The 19,197-nt window shown below is 44.4% G+C and overlaps 1 protein-coding gene across 4 annotated transcripts in view; it reads right to left on the bottom strand.

Moving 5' to 3' along the window:
• The window catches only part of ZFAT (zinc finger and AT-hook domain containing), a 1,096,910-nt gene that overhangs the window by 720,194 nt on the left and 357,519 nt on the right, over positions 1-19,197 (bottom strand). For all 4 annotated transcript variants that reach the window (XM_085604879.1, XM_085604878.1, XM_085604880.1 and 1 more), the window contains one exon: positions 17,399-17,665. In XM_085604879.1, the coding sequence (XP_085461005.1) occupies positions 17,399-17,665 (267 nt within the window). The remainder of the gene's footprint in view (positions 1-17,398; positions 17,666-19,197) is intronic.

The following is a 19,197-nucleotide window of genomic DNA, read 5'->3' as shown; positions in this document are numbered from 1 at the left end:
TGAACATTTCTTTCACAAAAATAAAAACCAGAGGTGAGCCAGAGCAACCTACGGGACACCACGAAAGCAGTAACAAGTGCAAACTCATTTACCACACAGCAGCATTTGAAAGGCTGGGAAAACAAAAGACGTTTGAGTCGGAGGGAGCCTAGAAGCACTACACAGACAAGACAATTTGCTCCACACACACAGAATGTTGTGCAAGATATGTACTGAACTAGAACACCTACTGATGCGAGATGCTGCAAAAAAACCTACTCTATTTAAAACGCAGATTTTATGCAAAGGGTAACAAGGACGGGAGATTGTTAGCTTACAAGCTCAAACAAGCACACACCAAGAATCACATACATCGAATCCATGACGAGCAAGGCGCTCTACATTCAGGCACTTGGAGCATAACTGAATGCTTCACCACCTGCTGCAAATCACTCTTCTCAGGAGACATTTTATTGTCAGACACAAGAGATGCTTATTTGACCTCATATTACTACACACTCGGACGTGAGGATAAACCACCTCTTACAGAAAGAGATATGCACAGAAGAGGTCAGAACAGCAATTTGCTATCTACCTGGCCAAAAGGCGCCGGTACCCTAAAACTTTCAATTAATTTACAGGAACCGCTGTGACAGTGGTTCCTGGAAATGCAAGAGATACCTGCTGGGCCAGCAGACTTCTCTAAATTTGGTGGGCAGAGTACCCTCGCCATGGCGGCAGTAAAGTTCTCCGCCATGGCAACAGTACTTAATCTATCCGCCAAAATCTAAATCAGGCCCTATGTCTTGTATAACGGATGTTGATTTGGCTATGGTGACTGTGACTATCATTCAAGTTACTTGGGACAAAGCGGACTCTTTCCTCATTTAAGAAACTTGTTCTTACTAGGAACCAGGACATACCTTTACTCACACACCATAAAATAAAAAAGGTACAGATTTCATTAGAGTTGTAAAGCGGCAACACAGACTTTGTGCTGGTCCCTTAGTGTCCAAAACAGATAATATATTCACGAGGTTATTATAATTACAAAGATTCAAATATCACATCAGATTCCTCCTTAAAATGACTAAAGTTGCAAAATTACTACTCATATTTTGGAATATCAAGATTGTGCAGCCTTGATTTTATGTTAACAAATTTCAGAGGATGGTATTTAATTGATATGGGAAAGAAACGGCTGCCTGGAACAGATGGAAAAATTAGTTTTGGCTACATAACAAAAAGAACTGACTATTTTGGAAATTAAATTATGATATTTAACAGCAAGAGCTCTCCCGCATACTGGCAAAAGCTAAATGTAAACTAACACAACTACAGGTTGAAAAGTGCAATGATGATCAATGTTTTTCCGAACATTTGCAGCTAATTGAGGTTTAAAACAGATGTGGCACATACACCAGACCCAAATTGTACTGATCCAAATGAGCAAACTTCACCCTTCCAAAAACACTGCATTTTACAGCACAATTCCCCCGGAAAAGTAGACAAAAAACAAAAGGATATCTATGCTTTTGACGTACAACATGCATGTAATTTGACATAACCACCTAGAATTATTCAGTCTGTCTAAAACGTCTTCTTTTTCTTGTACATTTCCATTCCTTTAATTTTCCATCCTGACACTTTTACATAGACGGTAAGCCAAACAATATGACGGAATCGACGCCCAAGAGGCGGGACTGGAAAGCGATAGATACAACAGATCTCGAAATCTTAGACCATAGACAGTAGAATTATTTCTAAACATAAGAAAGTTAGAAATAATCAGATACCACAACTAACAAAGTTAGACACTAGACATAGCCATAAAATTCAACAGATTGCACTGGCTTAGGCAGAACATACAGATCATAAATGCTATTAATATTATCAATGATTTGAAGCCATAACAAGAGTAAGAAGTGCCAGCAAATCAACATGAATTGTCATTTGAATATCAGCTTGCAACAGAGTGAAAATGAATTAATATTATCACCAAATATCAGTTTTAGATCTGTTTTCCCCCAACTTTTTGCCTGCTTGCCTCCACTTTTTGCTGTATCTTTCTGTTGGCCTTCAGAGTCTGAGTACTTTACCACTACTACCTAGTGCTAAAGTGCATGTGCTTCTCCCCTGAATATGATGACATTGTTATATACCTGATTGGCATATTTAGTTTACTTGTAAGCCCCTTGGAAAGTGGTATACCATATACTTAGGGCTGGTAATCTAAATGGTACTAGTGGGCTGACAGCACTGGTTGTGCCCCCTTAGCAAGTAACCTTTAAAACCAGTTCCAGGCCTGCAATTGCAAGGTATTTGCGTGCAGTTTACTGCCACTTCGACTTGGCATTTAAAACCACTAGCCAAGCATTAAACTCTCCATTTACTTACGCATAAGTCGCCCCTAAGGTAGGCCCTAGGTACTAAAAGCAGGGTGCTGTGTAACTAAAAGGTAGGACATGTACTTCTACGTTTTATATGTCCTGGTAGTGACTAACAGCTACATTTGTTTTTCACTGCTGTGAGGGCCTACTCTCTCATAGGCTGGCATTGGGAATTCCTTAAAACACTTTTAAGATGTAATTCCTGATTAGAAAAGTTTTTTATCTTTGGAATAGTAATGAAAAATCCTCTTTAATAGTAAAGTTGGGTTTAACATTACTATTCTAGAGATGCCACATATAGAAAGTACAAAAATACAGATGATGGGCGGAAAACTGAACAAATCAAACATTCACCCCCAGTCACAGATCTGGGTTAAATACATAATTTTTTTTGCTTGCCATGCCATTCCAGTTTGGAACCAGCCATATGCAAATCAATCTTGATCCTGTTATATAAACAGTGCACTATCCTTTGCTGGATCAGAGGAGCACTCCAGTCACGAATGTCCTGGAACGAATGCTGTGTTCAACATGCAGCTCTGTTGATGCTGATCTTCCATCCTGCAGGGAAGGATTGCCAATCCTAGTCCAGGCCAACTCCCTTGCCAAGTTATCTAGATATGGGGGTCAGGCTAACCTAAGAGATCGGGCAGAGGGTACACCCACTATGCTCTAACAGTAAGGGTAGAGATAGGTAGGAATATATAGAAATAAGACTGTCACAGTTGGACTGTTAATTCTTTTCACTGTGTTCATAATGCTTGTTACATTGCTTTATTTTATCTGTCTAATCATCGCTTACATAGAAAGAATAACTTTCTATGTAAGATTATGATTGTTTCAATAAATGTATTGAAAACTTCATTCATATCTTTCTCATGTTCACCATGGGCATGCATAAGTAAACAACAAAAGGGGTAACATCTGTTTCCACGACTCCTTTGGGGCTCAGAGTGTCATCTTCAAGGTTGCCAAAACCACCTGCCACCCCAGGAAGGTTAGGGGTTCAGGTGAGGCACTGTGAGCTACACAGGAAATGGGTCGAAACTCTCTGATGGTGTAGATGGACTCATTCCCTACATTCTGAAGTTCTGTCATCCTAATACGCAGTCTGACTTTTTTTAGTGGGAACCGTATAACAAAACCATAAGCCTGTGGGTGATTTAGGGATAGACACCAGGGGCCTCATGTACGTAGCCCAATACCGGTCGGTAACGGCCGATTTTCGGTAATTATACCGTTACCGACCGGTATTTAGGCTGTTGACATGTAGGGGGCTCATTTCTGTAATCGGTAATCTACCGAATCGGTAAAATTACCGAATCGGTAATTTTACCGATTCGGTAAATACCGAATACAGTAATGAGATGTAGGGGGACTGTGTGATGGGTGAGGGGATTCGTTATTTACCACCAACTAATAGTTGGTGGTAAATGACGAATAGGTGTGAAAATGCATTATTGTGCACTGTGAAGTGTGCAATGTGGCAGACATACATGCCCCTAGGGCATGTATGTGCGCCACATGTGCACACATGGAAGAATCAGGGGTGCAACAGGGTGTCAATGTGACACCCTGCCACCCTTGAATGTGCTCCCCCCATTACCGAATCGGTATTTACCGATTCGGTAATGAGGCATACCTTCCCATTGATTCAATCAATGGGAAGGTATGCCTCATTACCGAATCGGTAAATACCGATTCGGTAATTACCGACTTACTCCGATTCGGTAACATTTACCGAATTTTTACCTACATACACTTTACCGATTCTTAAATACCGAATCGGTAAGATTCGGTATTTAAGAATCGGTAAAGTGTATGCCACCTACATATGGCCCAAGATGCTGTTAAAATGATTTAATTTCAAGAGATGTGAACTGAACACCATTTTAACCAATTGTTACAGGAAATTCTTCCCTAATAAATGTTTCATTCATAAATTTGATGACAGTTTGACTACTAATGTCCACTATGAATTTCCAATAAAACCATTTTGAACAATTCTTGTTTATTATCATCATTAAATACTTATTCTATGTCAAGACCCGGAGGCCAGGATTAGGCTGTTCTTTCTTCTTTATTTTAACCAGCAGCCATTCATAACCAAACAATAAACACCAAAAAAGACTTCATTTCCCATGAAGCTTAGAGACAAAATCATCAAGTTCATGTTAGAGTCTATCAACCAATCAGGCGCCTCCTTGGACGAGAACTGCTAACGAAGCCTGCTGGACTTCCTCTTTCTTCGCTGCTGGCAGCCTGCGTCAGTTAAGTGCACTTTCCTCAGTATTTGCTGCTTGGGATTGTTCTTGCCAGTAGTTGTGTTATTGATGGTATTCGATGAACGTTGTTTTTGTATGACATAGTTGTGACTAATTGGAGCCTCCGCTCCCCTTACGCGGCCGCGATCACCGATTGCCGGCGGGGAGTGCGCAGCACCTTCCTTTTTTCCTGTCAGGCGCTTTCTCTTCAGCGAGACGTGGTCGGAGGTCGCGTCAGTTGTGGCCATCACATAGCGCCTCCGTCCGGTCTGCTGTCTCGTGCCAACTCGCCCGGCCCAATCTGGAGCTGAACACCCAACAGGGGTACAATCATAGGCCTTTTCAGCCTATTAGTTTGCAGACAAGCCTAGGTTGTTTCCTCTTGCAGCCCTTGTCTTATGAGGGCATGTGTTTAGTCTGCACGTTTAGTGAACTTTCACCAGTGTGGGCCGGGTCTGAATATCAGCTCCCACCCGCTGCCCCCACCGCCTACCCAGGTCTAGCGCTAGCGTCGTAAGGGCGTTTACAGCCCCTGCTGGGTTCCGATCTAGCACTGTAGGACATAGTGAGTGAGTGCCTACCATATTTCAACAAGACCTTTTCAGACCCTCGCCTTCTCCTGGGTTAAATTCCCTCTCTAGGTACTTCAATTTGGGCTCCGTCACAGCCTTTCAAGCCCTCTCACCTGGTGGGAGGCCACCACGTTATTCACCCTACTTTCCTGACACCTACCTCTGGTCCACAGCTTCTCTGCATTCTAGCGAAGATTGAGGAGTTCGATGACTACTATAAGGAGGAGGAGGAAAGCCAATATTTCCCTCTCACGGACGACTTTTGTGACGCGGTTGATGCCTCCATTGTCAGGGCGGTCTCAGAGGCGGTGGCCTATTTGGAGAAGACCTGGCACAGAAGTGCCTTCAACCCCTCCCTGCGAGGGAAGAAACTCAGGGGCCTTCGATCCCCAAACCTCCAGAGCCGGACTCTGCTACCCCCCTCAGAAACCACGCAAACACCCTCACCATGAAGGGGTTGACTTGGATGCGTATGATAGGTTAAAGCAGGCATTCTTGGACACCAAGGACCCCTCTACGCCAACAGGAACAGCCCCACCAGACCCCCCCGCCTGCAAAGGCTCAGGGCGCAGCGGCCTCCCAGGTTGGATCGGATGAGGATTCAGATCATGGGAGGTCTTGGCGCCTCTCCCCCTCTCAGCCCCTTGACCCTCCCTAGGCCCCAGAACCACGGAGCGATGCCCAGTCGGACCTACTGGATCCAGAGGACCTCCTTCACCCCCGCTCTTCGGAGTGGGTACCTTGCGAAAAAGTGGCCAAGTATGTGGTGAGTCGGTTGTGGAAACCTCTAGACAAGGAGGTCGACTCCCACCTTAGAGCGGACTGCCCTCGCCCGTCCCTTGATGGCAAAGTGGCCGTGACCCGTGAAATTGACACAAGAATGGTGACCTTCCTTACTAAATACATTAAGGATCCGAAGAAGGGCATCAACAGGTCCTGCAGGACAAATTGCTGGACATCACTGGGCCATTGGTCAAGATTTTTGACATGGCAGAGGACACCCAGGCGTCGGGAGCCTTAATCCCACCAGATGTCCTCTCTAGTTGGGCCCAAAGGGCTATCATTTTCTTAGGCAACGCAAACTGTGCCATCTCCACGGAGAGGCGCAGGTCGCTTCTCATCAAACTGTACCCAAAGCATGGCGAACTGGCCAACTCAGAGGCTGGTCAGGTGGCTCAGGGCGGCCTCTTCGGGGACCCATTTGTGAAGGAGCTGAGTAAATTTGTCTCCACGTTCAACTCCTTGGACAAAGCACAAACCACTGTGAAACGCATTTTTAATGAGCGGGTTTTCAGCGGTGCCGGCCGTGGTAGGGGGTGCTCGGCTGGGCACTCCTTACAGACAGCCCCCAGCAGAGGACAATAGTCGCAGAGAGGACAGTACCAGGACTCCTTGCGCTTCAGTGGGTTCTATCCCACCAGGGTTCGTTCCAGCCGCAAAAGCCAGAGCAACGGAGCACGCGGTGGAGGCGCGTCCCGCTCTCATGTTGAGTTCTTCTATTATCTCATGTCATTGCTTGGGGGGCAGACTGGCTCACTTTATAGACAATTGGTGGGCCCTCACGACCAACGCTTGGGTGCTCCAAACGGTGCAGGGTTTCCACATAGAGTTTTATGGCTCCCCGGTTCAGGTTATCCCGCTTACACCAATCCACTTTTCCGGGAGGAAGGCGGTACTGATACAATAGGAGGTCCAGGAACTCCTGGACAAACGGGCAATTTGCAACGCATCTCCCCACCCAAGGGCCTTCTTAAGCAATCTTTTCCTGGTACAGAAACACGACGGGGGCAGCGTCCAGTGATAAACCTCCAAGAGTTCAACGAGTGGCTGGTTTACCGGCACTTCAAGATGGAGGGCATTCACCTTCTCCGGGATCTGTTGTGTCCCAACGACTGGATGGTCCGCTTGGACATCAAGGACGCCTACCTAACGGTCCCCATTTTCCCTCCTCAACGCGGTTTCCTTTAGTTCCAGTGGCAGGGCCAAACTTTCGAATTCACCTCACATCACTTTGGCCTGTCTTCAGCACCGTGGTGCTTCACGAAGGTCTAGCACCCGGTGGTGGAGAGATAGAAGTCGCAGGGCGTCAGGATGATCGTTTATCTGGACGAAATGCAGTTCATGCATCAGTGTCCGCTAATGTTGTCGCAACAGCTCCAGTCGGCTGTGCTTCTTCTTCAGTCACTGGGTTTCGTGATAAACCAGACAAAGTCCTGCCTCCTTCCCTCCTGCTTTATCACCTTCCTAGGGTTCGTGATCAATTCCGTGGAGGCGACCTTAAGTCTCCCTTCCAGGAAGATAGCAAAGATTCGCCACGAGATACGGCAGATTCTATGGAAGCCGCATACTTCTCTGCGAAGCATTGCCAGGGTGGTAGGGCTGTTGTCAGCCTCGATCCAGGTTATCTTTCCGGATCCGCTTCACTTCCGGGCTTTCCAGAGACTCAAGGCGTCTCACCTACGCAGGGGTTTGTCCTATGCCCAGGAGGTACCTTTGTCCGAGGATGTGAAGGAGGAGCTCCAGTGGTGGCTTACCCACATGGAAGCATGGAACGGTAGGGCCATCTTCGTGTCCCTTCCGGACCTAGTGATCAAGTCGGATGCTAGCGGTTCAGGCTGGAGGGCAAGTTGTGGGGAGTTCATCACACGAGGGTGTTGGTCCATCAACTGCCTAGAGCTCATGGCAGGATCCTTCGTGGTCCGTTGTTGGGCCAGGGACAGAGCTCACTACTGCGTCCTTCTAAAGTTGGACAACGTAGCAGCTGTTCGCTACATAAGCCACCTGGGCGGGAATCGCACAAAGGCTCTGGCGGACTTGGCCAAATACTTTTGGGAGTACTGCCTGTCCCATCAGGTTTTTGTGGTAGCAGAACACCTCCTGGGAATTGCCACCCAGGTGGCAGACTGGCAGTCCAGACATCTTCGAGACTCAAGTCTTTGGAAGATGTTCCCCCCGATGTTCCATGCCCTTCAGGATCGATGGGGACCTTTCTCTGTCGACCTATTTGCCTCTCGCCTTAACCACCAGCTTCCCGGGTATTTCAGCTGGAGACCAGACCCGGAGGAGACGGTCACTGACACGTTCCTTTAGGATTGGTCCCGGAAACAGGGTTATGCCTTTCCCCCCTTCGCCCTGATAATGTGATTGAGGTCTGCCGGCAGAAGGCGGAGGTGGTGGTGATCACCCTCGACTGGAGAGCGCAAGCATGGTTTCCAGTTCTGATGGAACTTTCTTGGGCTTCTTCAATCCATCTACTCCCGCATCTCCTGCTTGATACTGCAAGCAACCCACATCCCCCGATAGTGAACGACTACCTATCCCTGATGGCATGGAGGATTATCGGCCTCGATGGAAGGTCTGTGGAATTTCGGGATATGCTGCAGAGCTCCTCTCCCGGGCCTAAGTGGATGGTACGGTTAAACGCTACCAGTCAGCCTGATCTTGATGGATGGGTTGTTGTCTGCAGTGGGGTCTGGATCCTGTGGGGGCGGATGTTGTCCACATCCTGAACTTTCTAGCCCATTTAGCTTCAGAGGGACTAAAGTACAGGATGATTAATAGCTTCTGATCCGCAATCTCAGCCAGGCATGCCGTAGTGATGGATCATCCGGTGGGGGACCATCCGCTGGAAAGGAAACTTCTTTACGGTATCCGACTTTCTCTCCCCCCAGAGCCCGCGAAATTCAGTCCTCTGGGATGTAAACAAGGTCTTGCATCTACTATCAAAATGGCCAGCAATAAGTACTTGTTGCGCAAGCAACTATCATCCAAACTGGCTAAGCTGCTGTGTTTGGTGACCTGTAGACGGGTCTCGGATGTCAGGGCTCTGGACATTTCTGGGAGGTTTTTCACTCCAAACGGGGTCACCTTCCATGTGTCCCGTCGTACCAAATGCCAGTCATGGATAATTTCCTACCCGGTCTTTCCTGGATCTCCCAAACTCTGCGTAGCCAGATGCATCGAGGCCATGACCGCGGATGTGTGTCCACATGGAGAACGGCAACTCCTAATTCCCTTGAGGAAACCGTTTTGAGCGGTCTCATCCCCAACGATTGCACGATGGGCCCGTTGGGTGATGCTGGAGGCCAGCATCAATATGAAGGTTTTTGGAGCACACTCAGCTAGAGGTGTCCTGGCATCCAAGGCTTTCATGCTAGGTGCTCGCTTGGAGGACATTTTGAATGCTGCTGACTGGTCGTCAGACTCAACCTTCAAGAGGTTTTACTTCAAGCCAGTCTTCTCCATAGTGACCCTAGTAGTAGATAAGCTTTGAACTAGCCTAATCCTCGCCTCCGGGTCCTGACAAAGAATGAAAAATGTCCTAGCTTCGTAACAGAAAGTTTCATTTCTATTAAGGACACAGAGGCGAGGGATAGCCTGCAATCAGGAAGAACCTGGACCCGCCAGGGTTGATCAGACATGCTTCAGACTCAAGTAAAGCGATTTCCTGGTCGGTCATGTATTTGCTCTAATGCTGTGTACGATAGCCTTTTCGCATGCAAGGTATTATGACTTCTTTTCTGCCCGCAGGTGCAGAGTCCTTGAAGCAGGATTAAAGATCTTCAGCAGTCGGCTTTGTCACAGGAAGAAAGAGGAAGACCAGCAGGGATCGTTGGCAGTTATCATCCCAGGAGGCGCCTGATTGGTTGATAGACTCGAACATGAACTTGATGGTTTTGTCTCTAGGCTTCATGGGAAATTAAGTCTTTTTGGTGTTTACTGTTTGGTTTTGAATGGCTGCTGGTTAAAATAAAGAAGAAAGAACAGCCTAATCCTCACCTCCGTGTCCTTAATAGAATTGAAACTTTCCGTTATGAAAGCAAGGAAATTCTTCATTCTCAGTCAAAGAACTGGACCCATAAAATCTATCTCTAAAGTATACAATTGGTAATTTGGAGTTATTATAGTATCAAGTGGAGCCTCGTGTGTATTTATGGACATATCCACATTGCAACAAACACCACATGACTGAACACGGTTCTTTTATCTGTGTCCGTGCCAAGCCACTAAAAAGATTTATTTTTGTAAGGGTTCTCACTAAGTGCCTGCGTGTACTCGCCAAGTAAACTTATTACTTATCTGGAATAGAGGTACTAACTTAAAATTTTGAAATTTTACTGCAGTCTTTGTTATTTTGAAGATTCTGATACTGTCTCCTGCACCAAGAGGCCATGCTTGTGTTGAATGTTGTGCACAGGATTAATTTATACAAATACACATTTCATCACTGCAACCCACCCTATTCCTTTTGGCCCTTGACTGAGTTTTGACAAGAGGTTCCAAGCTTTAGGTTAGCCAGAGCTGATCTGCAGATCCTTGGGTACAAGTAAGACAATCAAACTATTGACTTCAACACCTCATTCTTTGTGTTATGAAAATTAGCATCTTGCTTCTGGCATGTCTTCATATGCAGTAATTTGTTGTTTCATCTTCTTTGTCCTATCCCGCTAATTCTGAAACACTGCCATGAAATCCTAGCTTGAGCTTCTACTCTAACTATAAAAGAAAATTGCCTATTAAAAGTGTGTAGACCAGAAACTAGTGTGTGAAGAATCTCAAGGCAGAATTCATCTTCGGCAAACCTATTTTGGTGTACAACACTAGGGTGCCATTACTAGGGTCAGAGATCCTTAAGACAAAGGTACTTTTGAAAACAAAGAGTGGAGAAAATGGGGCTGCATCCTAACTATATAGCAACATACGATCCTGAATCCTTGACATAAGGTTATATATCCTAGGTTTCCATCTAACTTTATTAATCTCTATTTGATACAAGCATTTTCTGGATGAGTGTAACAAACCTAATTCAGGTTTTTAAACGGTCTAAAGATTTTCGTGAAACCTCAGCTGTGTTATTAGCATATTGTGAAGATCTGCAGCTTGTAAACTGAAAATTCCCCAGGGTAATTAGTTTAGATTTCATGTCTTCTAGGTGTCTCAACCTCCAGATGTAAAAAAAATCTATTTGGTATATCATGGTTTATTTTAGCTGCGGTATAAGACTACCAAACACCATTAATGGTTTTCTCACTTACACAAGCAACTGAAAAATTAACTAGTGAAATGATGATCCAGTGCTGATGTCTTCAAAAATTTAGGACAAGGCCATTTAGACCTTGGTTGGTTATCCAGCCAGCCTACAAGATCAACTGAAACTGCTTCCATGGCTGAGGACTGTCCAGTTTAGAGAGCCCCAATTGCCTGGCAGGAAACTCTAAGGGCCTGATTACGACGTCACTCAGAAACTAAACCTCCCAACTGCTTGTCAGAATCTGTTCCTACCTACTCGCAGTCGGATGTTCCAACCGACTGATTATGATGCTCCCGAACAAGGTTCGGAAAGTCTCCCATTGGGAGCCTGTGTTTGACCGACAACACAGGCTCCCATTGAAAAAAGGGGTGGTTTCGGAAAACCTTGCACCCTATGGAGGGCACTCCATGGTGCCTGTCAGACTGTGCATGGTTCTACAGGGGGTTTCCTTGGGTACCCCAATGGCCCCCAAAGTCAGTTTTCAACAGCCGTTCTGTGTCGGACAGACTGATTCGGAAAAGCTGTCCGAATCCGACATCGTAATACGCCGGTCGGAAATGCAGTCCGTAGAGCCGTACAATTCGACCGACTCAGAGTTTTGAAATGCCTGTCGGAACTGATTCAGGATGACCGAACGGTTACCTTTCCATCATAATCGGTCGGAAATGTTTCCGGCCGATGAATTACAATGGGTTCCGACATGATTTAGGGAAATCCGAATGCCGTTCGGAGCCTTTCCGACCGACATTGTAATCCGGTCCTACATCTTTATAGCAACCGCTGAAATAAAAGTTGCTCTGAAGGCTGACGAGCTTGCTGAGTGGGCACCATGGTATTTTGGTCCTAATTGGCAAACATTTTTATCTTTTAAGAATAAACTCTCAAAGAACGTTTTTGAAAAACACAAAAAAACAATCAATGGTACTATTGTGCAGGACATCTTCTCTAGGCACAAGGGGGCTTCGATGGATTTCCATGCAGTGGTCCAATGCACAGTAATCTAGTGACAATACCCTTGCTCTATGATTTGGCAGCATGGCGGAGGATGAGCCACAAAGCCAGGGATTTTTATATCCGGAGGTAGCGGAGGATTTGCTGGTGGAAACCCTGTGCTTTGTCCAACTCTAAATGGGGAGGGTGAACTGATATTTACAGCAAGGCTCCCACTCCGCCATACTCTAAATGAGGCCCACGGTCTTTTACACGAATAACTCCTATAGCTCCATTTTCTGGTAACTGACGTAGATAATGAGTCCTGTGTACAGGTCAGTACAGGAGTTTAATGTTGAATTACCAGTAGCCCTTACAACCAGCTCACAGTCTTTGATGGGCAGGAGAGTAGGTTGAATGTTTTATTTAAATGAGCATATAATTCGTGAAACACCATTCAGGGTTAGACAAGGTTCCAACCCTAAAACAGCTGTTGTTAATTTAACCTCAAGGTTAGTTCTCACCTTTCCAATGCATAAGAGCTCCGTGAACTGCATCTTCCTGGCTTTTCACAATCTCAGAAATAAGAAAAAGCAAGTCAAGTGGGTGCGTTTCTAGGTCCTAGCAGCATTGTTCTGTAAAACCGCCATCTACATCTATCAATGGAGTAAATTTCATAGTCGATTTACTCTGAATTTGAAGTACTAATAACATACATCTTATACAGGAGAGTCGGTGGAATTGTTTTAAGCCAATTGAAGGAAATTTTACAGCGCAAGTTTTAATTCCTAGTGATAGCTCCTTTTCACAAACAATGCAATCACTGTGGGCATTGATTTAATGTTCGATGAGAATGAGAACATGGAAAGATTTCACTGTAAATTTGACACATCAAACGCTCCCTGACAGTATTGCGAGTATTCAAGTTTTGCTATCTGAAAAGGCAATCTTTTGATATTTTATGAGGGGTTTTACACTCAAATGTAAAATGTTTGAAAAAATTAAAAAATATAAAACCTTCAAGATCTTTTTGCAGTCATCTACAGACTATGTAGTCCTATACTGCTTATAAGAAGCCAGTCCTTTGATTGCCACTTGAAACATGTTAACATGACAGGAGCATCGCCTGTTTCATTTCTTTGCTGAGTCCGGTGAATGAAACTCGGAATCAATCAAACATTTCCCAATTTATTTTTCGCACAGAATAAGCCATTATAAGATTATGCCCTTAAGATCTCAGCATTACCGAGCGACGATTTGCAATGAAGCTGTGAAGTGGACTGTGGTGAAATCAAATTATACTTGAAAAGAAAATGCAGTACTAGGATTGACATATTGCATGCCTGTTAGCTGTGCATTTCGGTTTGCCAGCCCATGAAAATGACTTGCTCCAGGAGAAATTGCTTTAATCAGAACTCTTTGCAGTTCCACCAGATCATTTGATGCAATGTCTGGGATTAGGGCTCATAGGGCTCAATAAAGTTGCAGATTGCTCACACCATACTTTGAACCCCACCAAACTCTACCATCGCACCACAGTCTGGTGAACAATGTGCTCCATACCTTGGTCCCTAAAATGGAACCGCGTGCCCCACACAGGAGCTTCTTGTAACTTTATTTTGTTAAATATATGCTATGTATTTCTCTTTGGTCACAACCAAACAGGCCTTAATGTCAAGTACACAAAGAAACCATTCAACAAGCTTGTACTGGGCATGGTCACAGTACCAGTCCTTATCCCTGGCTAGTCCGTACAATGGTCTCATGCAAGCACTGTCAAGTTGCTGCAACATGCACTTACAGACACTTTTTTTCAGTCTACGGTACATTGCCCTATTGTAGCTGGGTTCTGAACCAAGGTCATTAACTGTATATCAAAATGAAGTTGATGATTAGTTCATTGTTCCATGCATCTTGGACTTGGTAGAAAACATGTATAAATTCGCTCCTTTTATATTTACAAGAAGCAGGCAATTTTGTAATTTTAAAGGTGAAGATTAAAGTGAAAGATATGATAAAGTCTAGTCGTGCACAAAGTGGTTTTATGAAAGTTCACATGTTACTGCTTGAATCGTGCACTGCTACCTTGTCTGATAAACATTATGTAATAATAAACTGGGTTGCCATTTGTAATGTTTTAATTGTGTTTATATATTTATTTTGCAGAGTTTTATATAGCGCGAACTTGACCCGAATCCAATCAGGTATCAGAGCGCTTTACATAGCACCAGTTACGTTACATAAGGACACACATTCATTTTTTTTTAGGCCCGGGGAGATTAAGTGATTTGCCCAGAATCACAGGAAGTTCAGCGTCATTACTGAGACTCGAACCCAGTTCCCCAGGTCTTAGGTCGAGCGCCCTAGCCCTTAGGCGAACTCCTCTCCCCGTTTTTATAATAATAATTATAACAAAATGATGAAGAAGTTAGGAAAAACCTCTTGGTGGTAGTAGAGATTCTACTGGTGCCAAAGGATGATAAGGAAAACAAAAGGTGACAGGAAAAACATCTCAGTCACTGTTAATTGCGCACAACTGCATCCCAACCCATCTCGTTTTGTCCACCATGCCACCTCAGACAGGAACCAGTCATATGCAAATCAGCCCTGGTGCTGCTCCAGTAGCAACAGTCCAGCGCAAACTTGAAAGTCAGGTCTTCTTTAAGTAGGAACTCAAGCAACCCCCGACAGTTTATGACTTATTTAGGCCTTGTCAATGAGGTGCAACTTAAGTTCCGTGGCACAGTGAGTATGCACTCACATCTGCGCATATCAGTTGCAAGATGATGACTTTGATGAATATCATTGCGGTATATAAGACTGCAACTGGTGTTTCTCACAAAGAAAGGTGTCCTGCCTTTTCATTTGACCCTTCACTTCCAAGCAGAATCAAATGCCACCGCCCAGCAATGTTTTGCCAAAAATCTTGCCTACTGCTCCCTGAAGTATTTAGATTACATTTGACAGCATATGGAACATGGCTCAGATTCTTGACTGAGCCTCATGCTCAATAGTCACTAATTTGTGTGTGTCCGACCACATGGCCACAATCCAACACAAGAACAGCAGAACCAATTATCAGAATATTATGGTTCGTTGAGCTCAGGGCTGGCTTTAGCACTGGTGGCGCCCAGTGCGCCAGTGTTTGTTGGTACCCCACAGATATCACTTCTGCCACAAATTCCCTCACGACCAGCATTTAACAGTGCCCCTCAGGTCTCCATATGACTCTCTCAGATGTTTTATAGTGCCACTCATAACAGTGCAGTGTGCCACAGCACTTTACATCATAAGACAAATGACTACAAGGTGTAGGAGTCACATGTCATCTATACTGGTAGGTAGTATAGTTTAAGAGTGCTTTGTCTGGAGAAGTACAAACTCAGAATTTAAAATGTACCACCAAGGTTGAGGGTTCTCTTTAATAATAAGAATTGATTTCTATCCAAATGTACCCTTTTTGCAACATTAGGATAATGAAAGATGGGAAAAATCATACTGCTCTAATCTCTTCCTTGCAGTGTGCATTCAAATCTTTGCTCACTGTTCTATATTAAAATTTAAACCTATAAAATGCAAGTAACAAAAGGATCTCTTAGACATAAGCAGTAACCCACTGCCCTATTTACATTATATGCACCTTGTGATCTGCATGGTACAAGTTCTTTGCAGCAGGCATAATAACCCTCTGCTCTACTTTACAATGAGTTAAAACTTACACTAGACAACACTTCGATCCCTCTCCAGGAAGAACATTGATCACCAGAGTTATCTTGACATTTTTATTGTTGTCTGAAAATTGCTGGACGCAAGGCACGCAGCGGCAAATACTTTTAAAGCTATGATCTAGTTGCAAACAGGGCGCCGCTACCCGAAATCACCGGTCACACCGCCCTAGAGCCGGCCCTAGTTGAGATTCTAATGCGTGTATCGTGAGCAAAAAAGGTACTGACGTTAGTCATGGGTAGCATGGGTGATTCTCCTAAGAGTTTAAACAAATGATGTGGGAACAGGTCTGCCATCAGAGTCAACGCACTTTCATCTAGCTGCTGTTGCTGGGGAAGGTGTACCCTGGTTCATTGTGACAGGAATAGATAGGAAAATAAATCCATTAGAAAACGGTTGTAATAATGTCTCATTCACAAACTATACAGCTCACTTGCTGCTGCTGGTGGTGGAGTTTGAGGCTATATCAACCCATACCATTTCATACCAGGGGCCTTAACTACCTGACAGCTTGTGTAAAATTTCATTGTAACTCATTCACTGAGCTTCTTGGTGCAGACTAGACTACAGCAACTAAAATACCATGATGAAGAACAAAAGACCTTGGTAAAAAGATACTTAAAAAGGAGGACATTTAATAAAAAGCCAGGTCTTCAACAATTTACTAAAATTCATCACATTGGTCTCCAAAGTAGATTTACGTGTAGGTAATTCCAAAATGTAGATGCATAGATGGAGAAGGACATTTCGGCGCAGGTCACAGATTTCGCTTTGGGGACTACAAGAAGAAAGTGAACGAAGACAGCAATGATCGAGTTAGAGTGTACCACTCAAATTAAATGTCAAACACACGCAGGGGTCTTTTTGTGTACAGCATTATGTGCACGTCATCGTTTTTAAACAGAACCCACAGAGACAGGGCAGCCGGCGAAGGCATCTGGGCGTGGGGTAAATGTCCTCTTGTCTTTATATCCCAGTGAGGAGTCTGGGCAGCTGCGTCCTGCAGCTGAAGACAAGGGACAATCTTTACTAATGAGCTAGGTGCATTTAACTTGCATTGTCTAACTTGCACAGGGCATTTAACACAGGAATGTGCAGATATTTTTCAGTGAATGGGGTATTCTATTACGTCAGCTGAGGTTAGAACTTATGTAGACGGGAGCATTATGCACTGGCTTGGCAGCATGTGGTGGTGGAACTTGATCTTGCAGCCAGACAACTTCGCTTAAATCAGAAACATCCAAGGGCTAAGCAGGAGTTCCATTTTGGTCGGATTAAGCTTGGGAAAATTTGTGAACTTCCCTCATCAAGCAAGGGCTCGATACAAAAGAAAACATGAATCTAAAGATGCGGACAATAAACAATACATTATACATTCATGCAGTTGAGCATATTAACAGAGTTACCAGAGATTGTTCCATAATTGCTTTCAATTGTCCAACCCACATCCCAAAGTTATTAACCAATAAGCTGCATGTAATGTCCCGCTATAAAACTTTGGCTTACAGTGATCTTCATGTTCAGCACTTTCTTCATTAGGAAAATTCATACAGATGTGTTTCCTTAACTGGCGAGAGTTTGAGAATTTACGACTACATTTTCGGCACTCCAAGCTGATAGGCAGGGTGTTAAGCAACACTTCCTCCTTCTCCGTTTCAAGTTGGTTTGCGTCCACAGAATCAATAACAATATTTTCTGCTGCATCCTCATCCGTGTAGAATTTTTTTGTTGAGCCCTTGGGCCTACCACGTTTTCTCTTTACTCCTACAAAATCTGGAAAATATAATCAAGGGAAAGGTTTTCATTGCAAGATGATAAACCTACGTACATAATTCCATTTGTACTTGAATAAAAGTAGTTAAAACATTACAGAACAGTCCAAGAGCAGAAGAAATGAGTAGAATCACAGCTAAGAATGAAGACCTAGACGCATGGTCATGCAGAAACAACATATGTATTGTATTACTGGCGCCCCTGAGTCAAGAAATCTTGGCAAACCAGAAATCTATGTAGAAACCACTGGAGAAAAGGAAGTAACACAGCACATCAGATCCGGAAAGACTATATTGTATAGTGCACTTAATACCTGTGTGACTGCGGGGGAATAAGTCATAAATGCCACTGGGCTAATGGAAGAAATCCTCTACAATAGCTGAATATCTCTACTGAAAGGTACTGTGTGCAGTGATAGGCACAGATTGTACTTACGAGCTTCAAAGATGACTGATAAAAACCATTTATGTCAATGTTTGCCATGGTTAACTTTATCAGACACAAAAATTGTGACGCGTAAAGACGATTGTGACAGCCCCCTCCTATACAATGTGCTTAAAGGTTTATATAATGGGATGGTGGGATAGGGGATTGCTTCACTAAAAGTTGGGGTAGTCATAGTGGGGAGGGGGGGATCAAGTACAGGCCTAAGACTAGCTGTTTGTGATTGTAATTTAATTTACTGCATGAATCACCCCCCAAAGTAGTATCTCAGCGCTATTGGTGAATGAACACAGGCCAGAAGGAACTAGTTGCAGAAGAGTTCATTTTTAACTATTTTCCTAAAAAGAAGATGGTCCGAGCACTACCGAAGGTGAGAAGGTAAGCGATTCAAATAATGGGGAGCCAGGTAGGAGAAGCTGTTTCAATTTGATACCACACACCAAATCAAAACTGAACCGCTGGTGGGTTACATTTCACTTCTCTCCATATAAGGGCTATTAAAATGTTGACATGGAATATACAAGGCATAAACAACCCTAAGAAGCAGCTGCTGATTGCTGATAGTTGCATACCTGGAAAGGCATGGCATAGCATAGAGGGGGGCGTCACGAGATGCATTTGGACCCAGGCTAGGTTAGTTCCTTTGCATATAGCTGGAGGCAATTTCGATATTTTGCCTCATACAGCATCTACTTCATGGGGTGGAATTGCTTGATTTGTAACCCTCTACATGTACACAATGATCTCCAAGGTCGCTCTCCCTTTGTGATGGGTGTTCTGCACAACTCTACGGTTAATATCGTGAATATCTATGGTCCAAATGTTTACTCCCCAGAGTTTTTTGCAGAGGTCATGGCACTGTAGAGGCAACATGGGGAAAAAAACATATTCTGAGGTGGCAGTTACAACCGGACGACTCCGCTGTCCACAATACCCAGTCCAGAATGGACTTCTAGTTATCTTCAATAGAAACATCGTTATGGGGAGGGCGGAGCTTAGCTCGCAGCGAAGATGGCTGCTTGAGCCCGGAGCTCCGGCAAGCGGCATGACGATCCTGTAATTATCCGGCCCCACACGCCTCAAAACTG

This window comes from Triturus cristatus, chromosome 5_1 (genome assembly GCF_964204655.1).
Source record: "Triturus cristatus chromosome 5_1, aTriCri1.1, whole genome shotgun sequence".
Taxonomy (NCBI): Eukaryota; Metazoa; Chordata; class Amphibia; order Caudata; family Salamandridae; genus Triturus; species Triturus cristatus.
The sequence above is the reverse complement of the archived record's forward strand: the minus strand, read 5'-3'. Positions and strand labels throughout refer to the sequence as shown.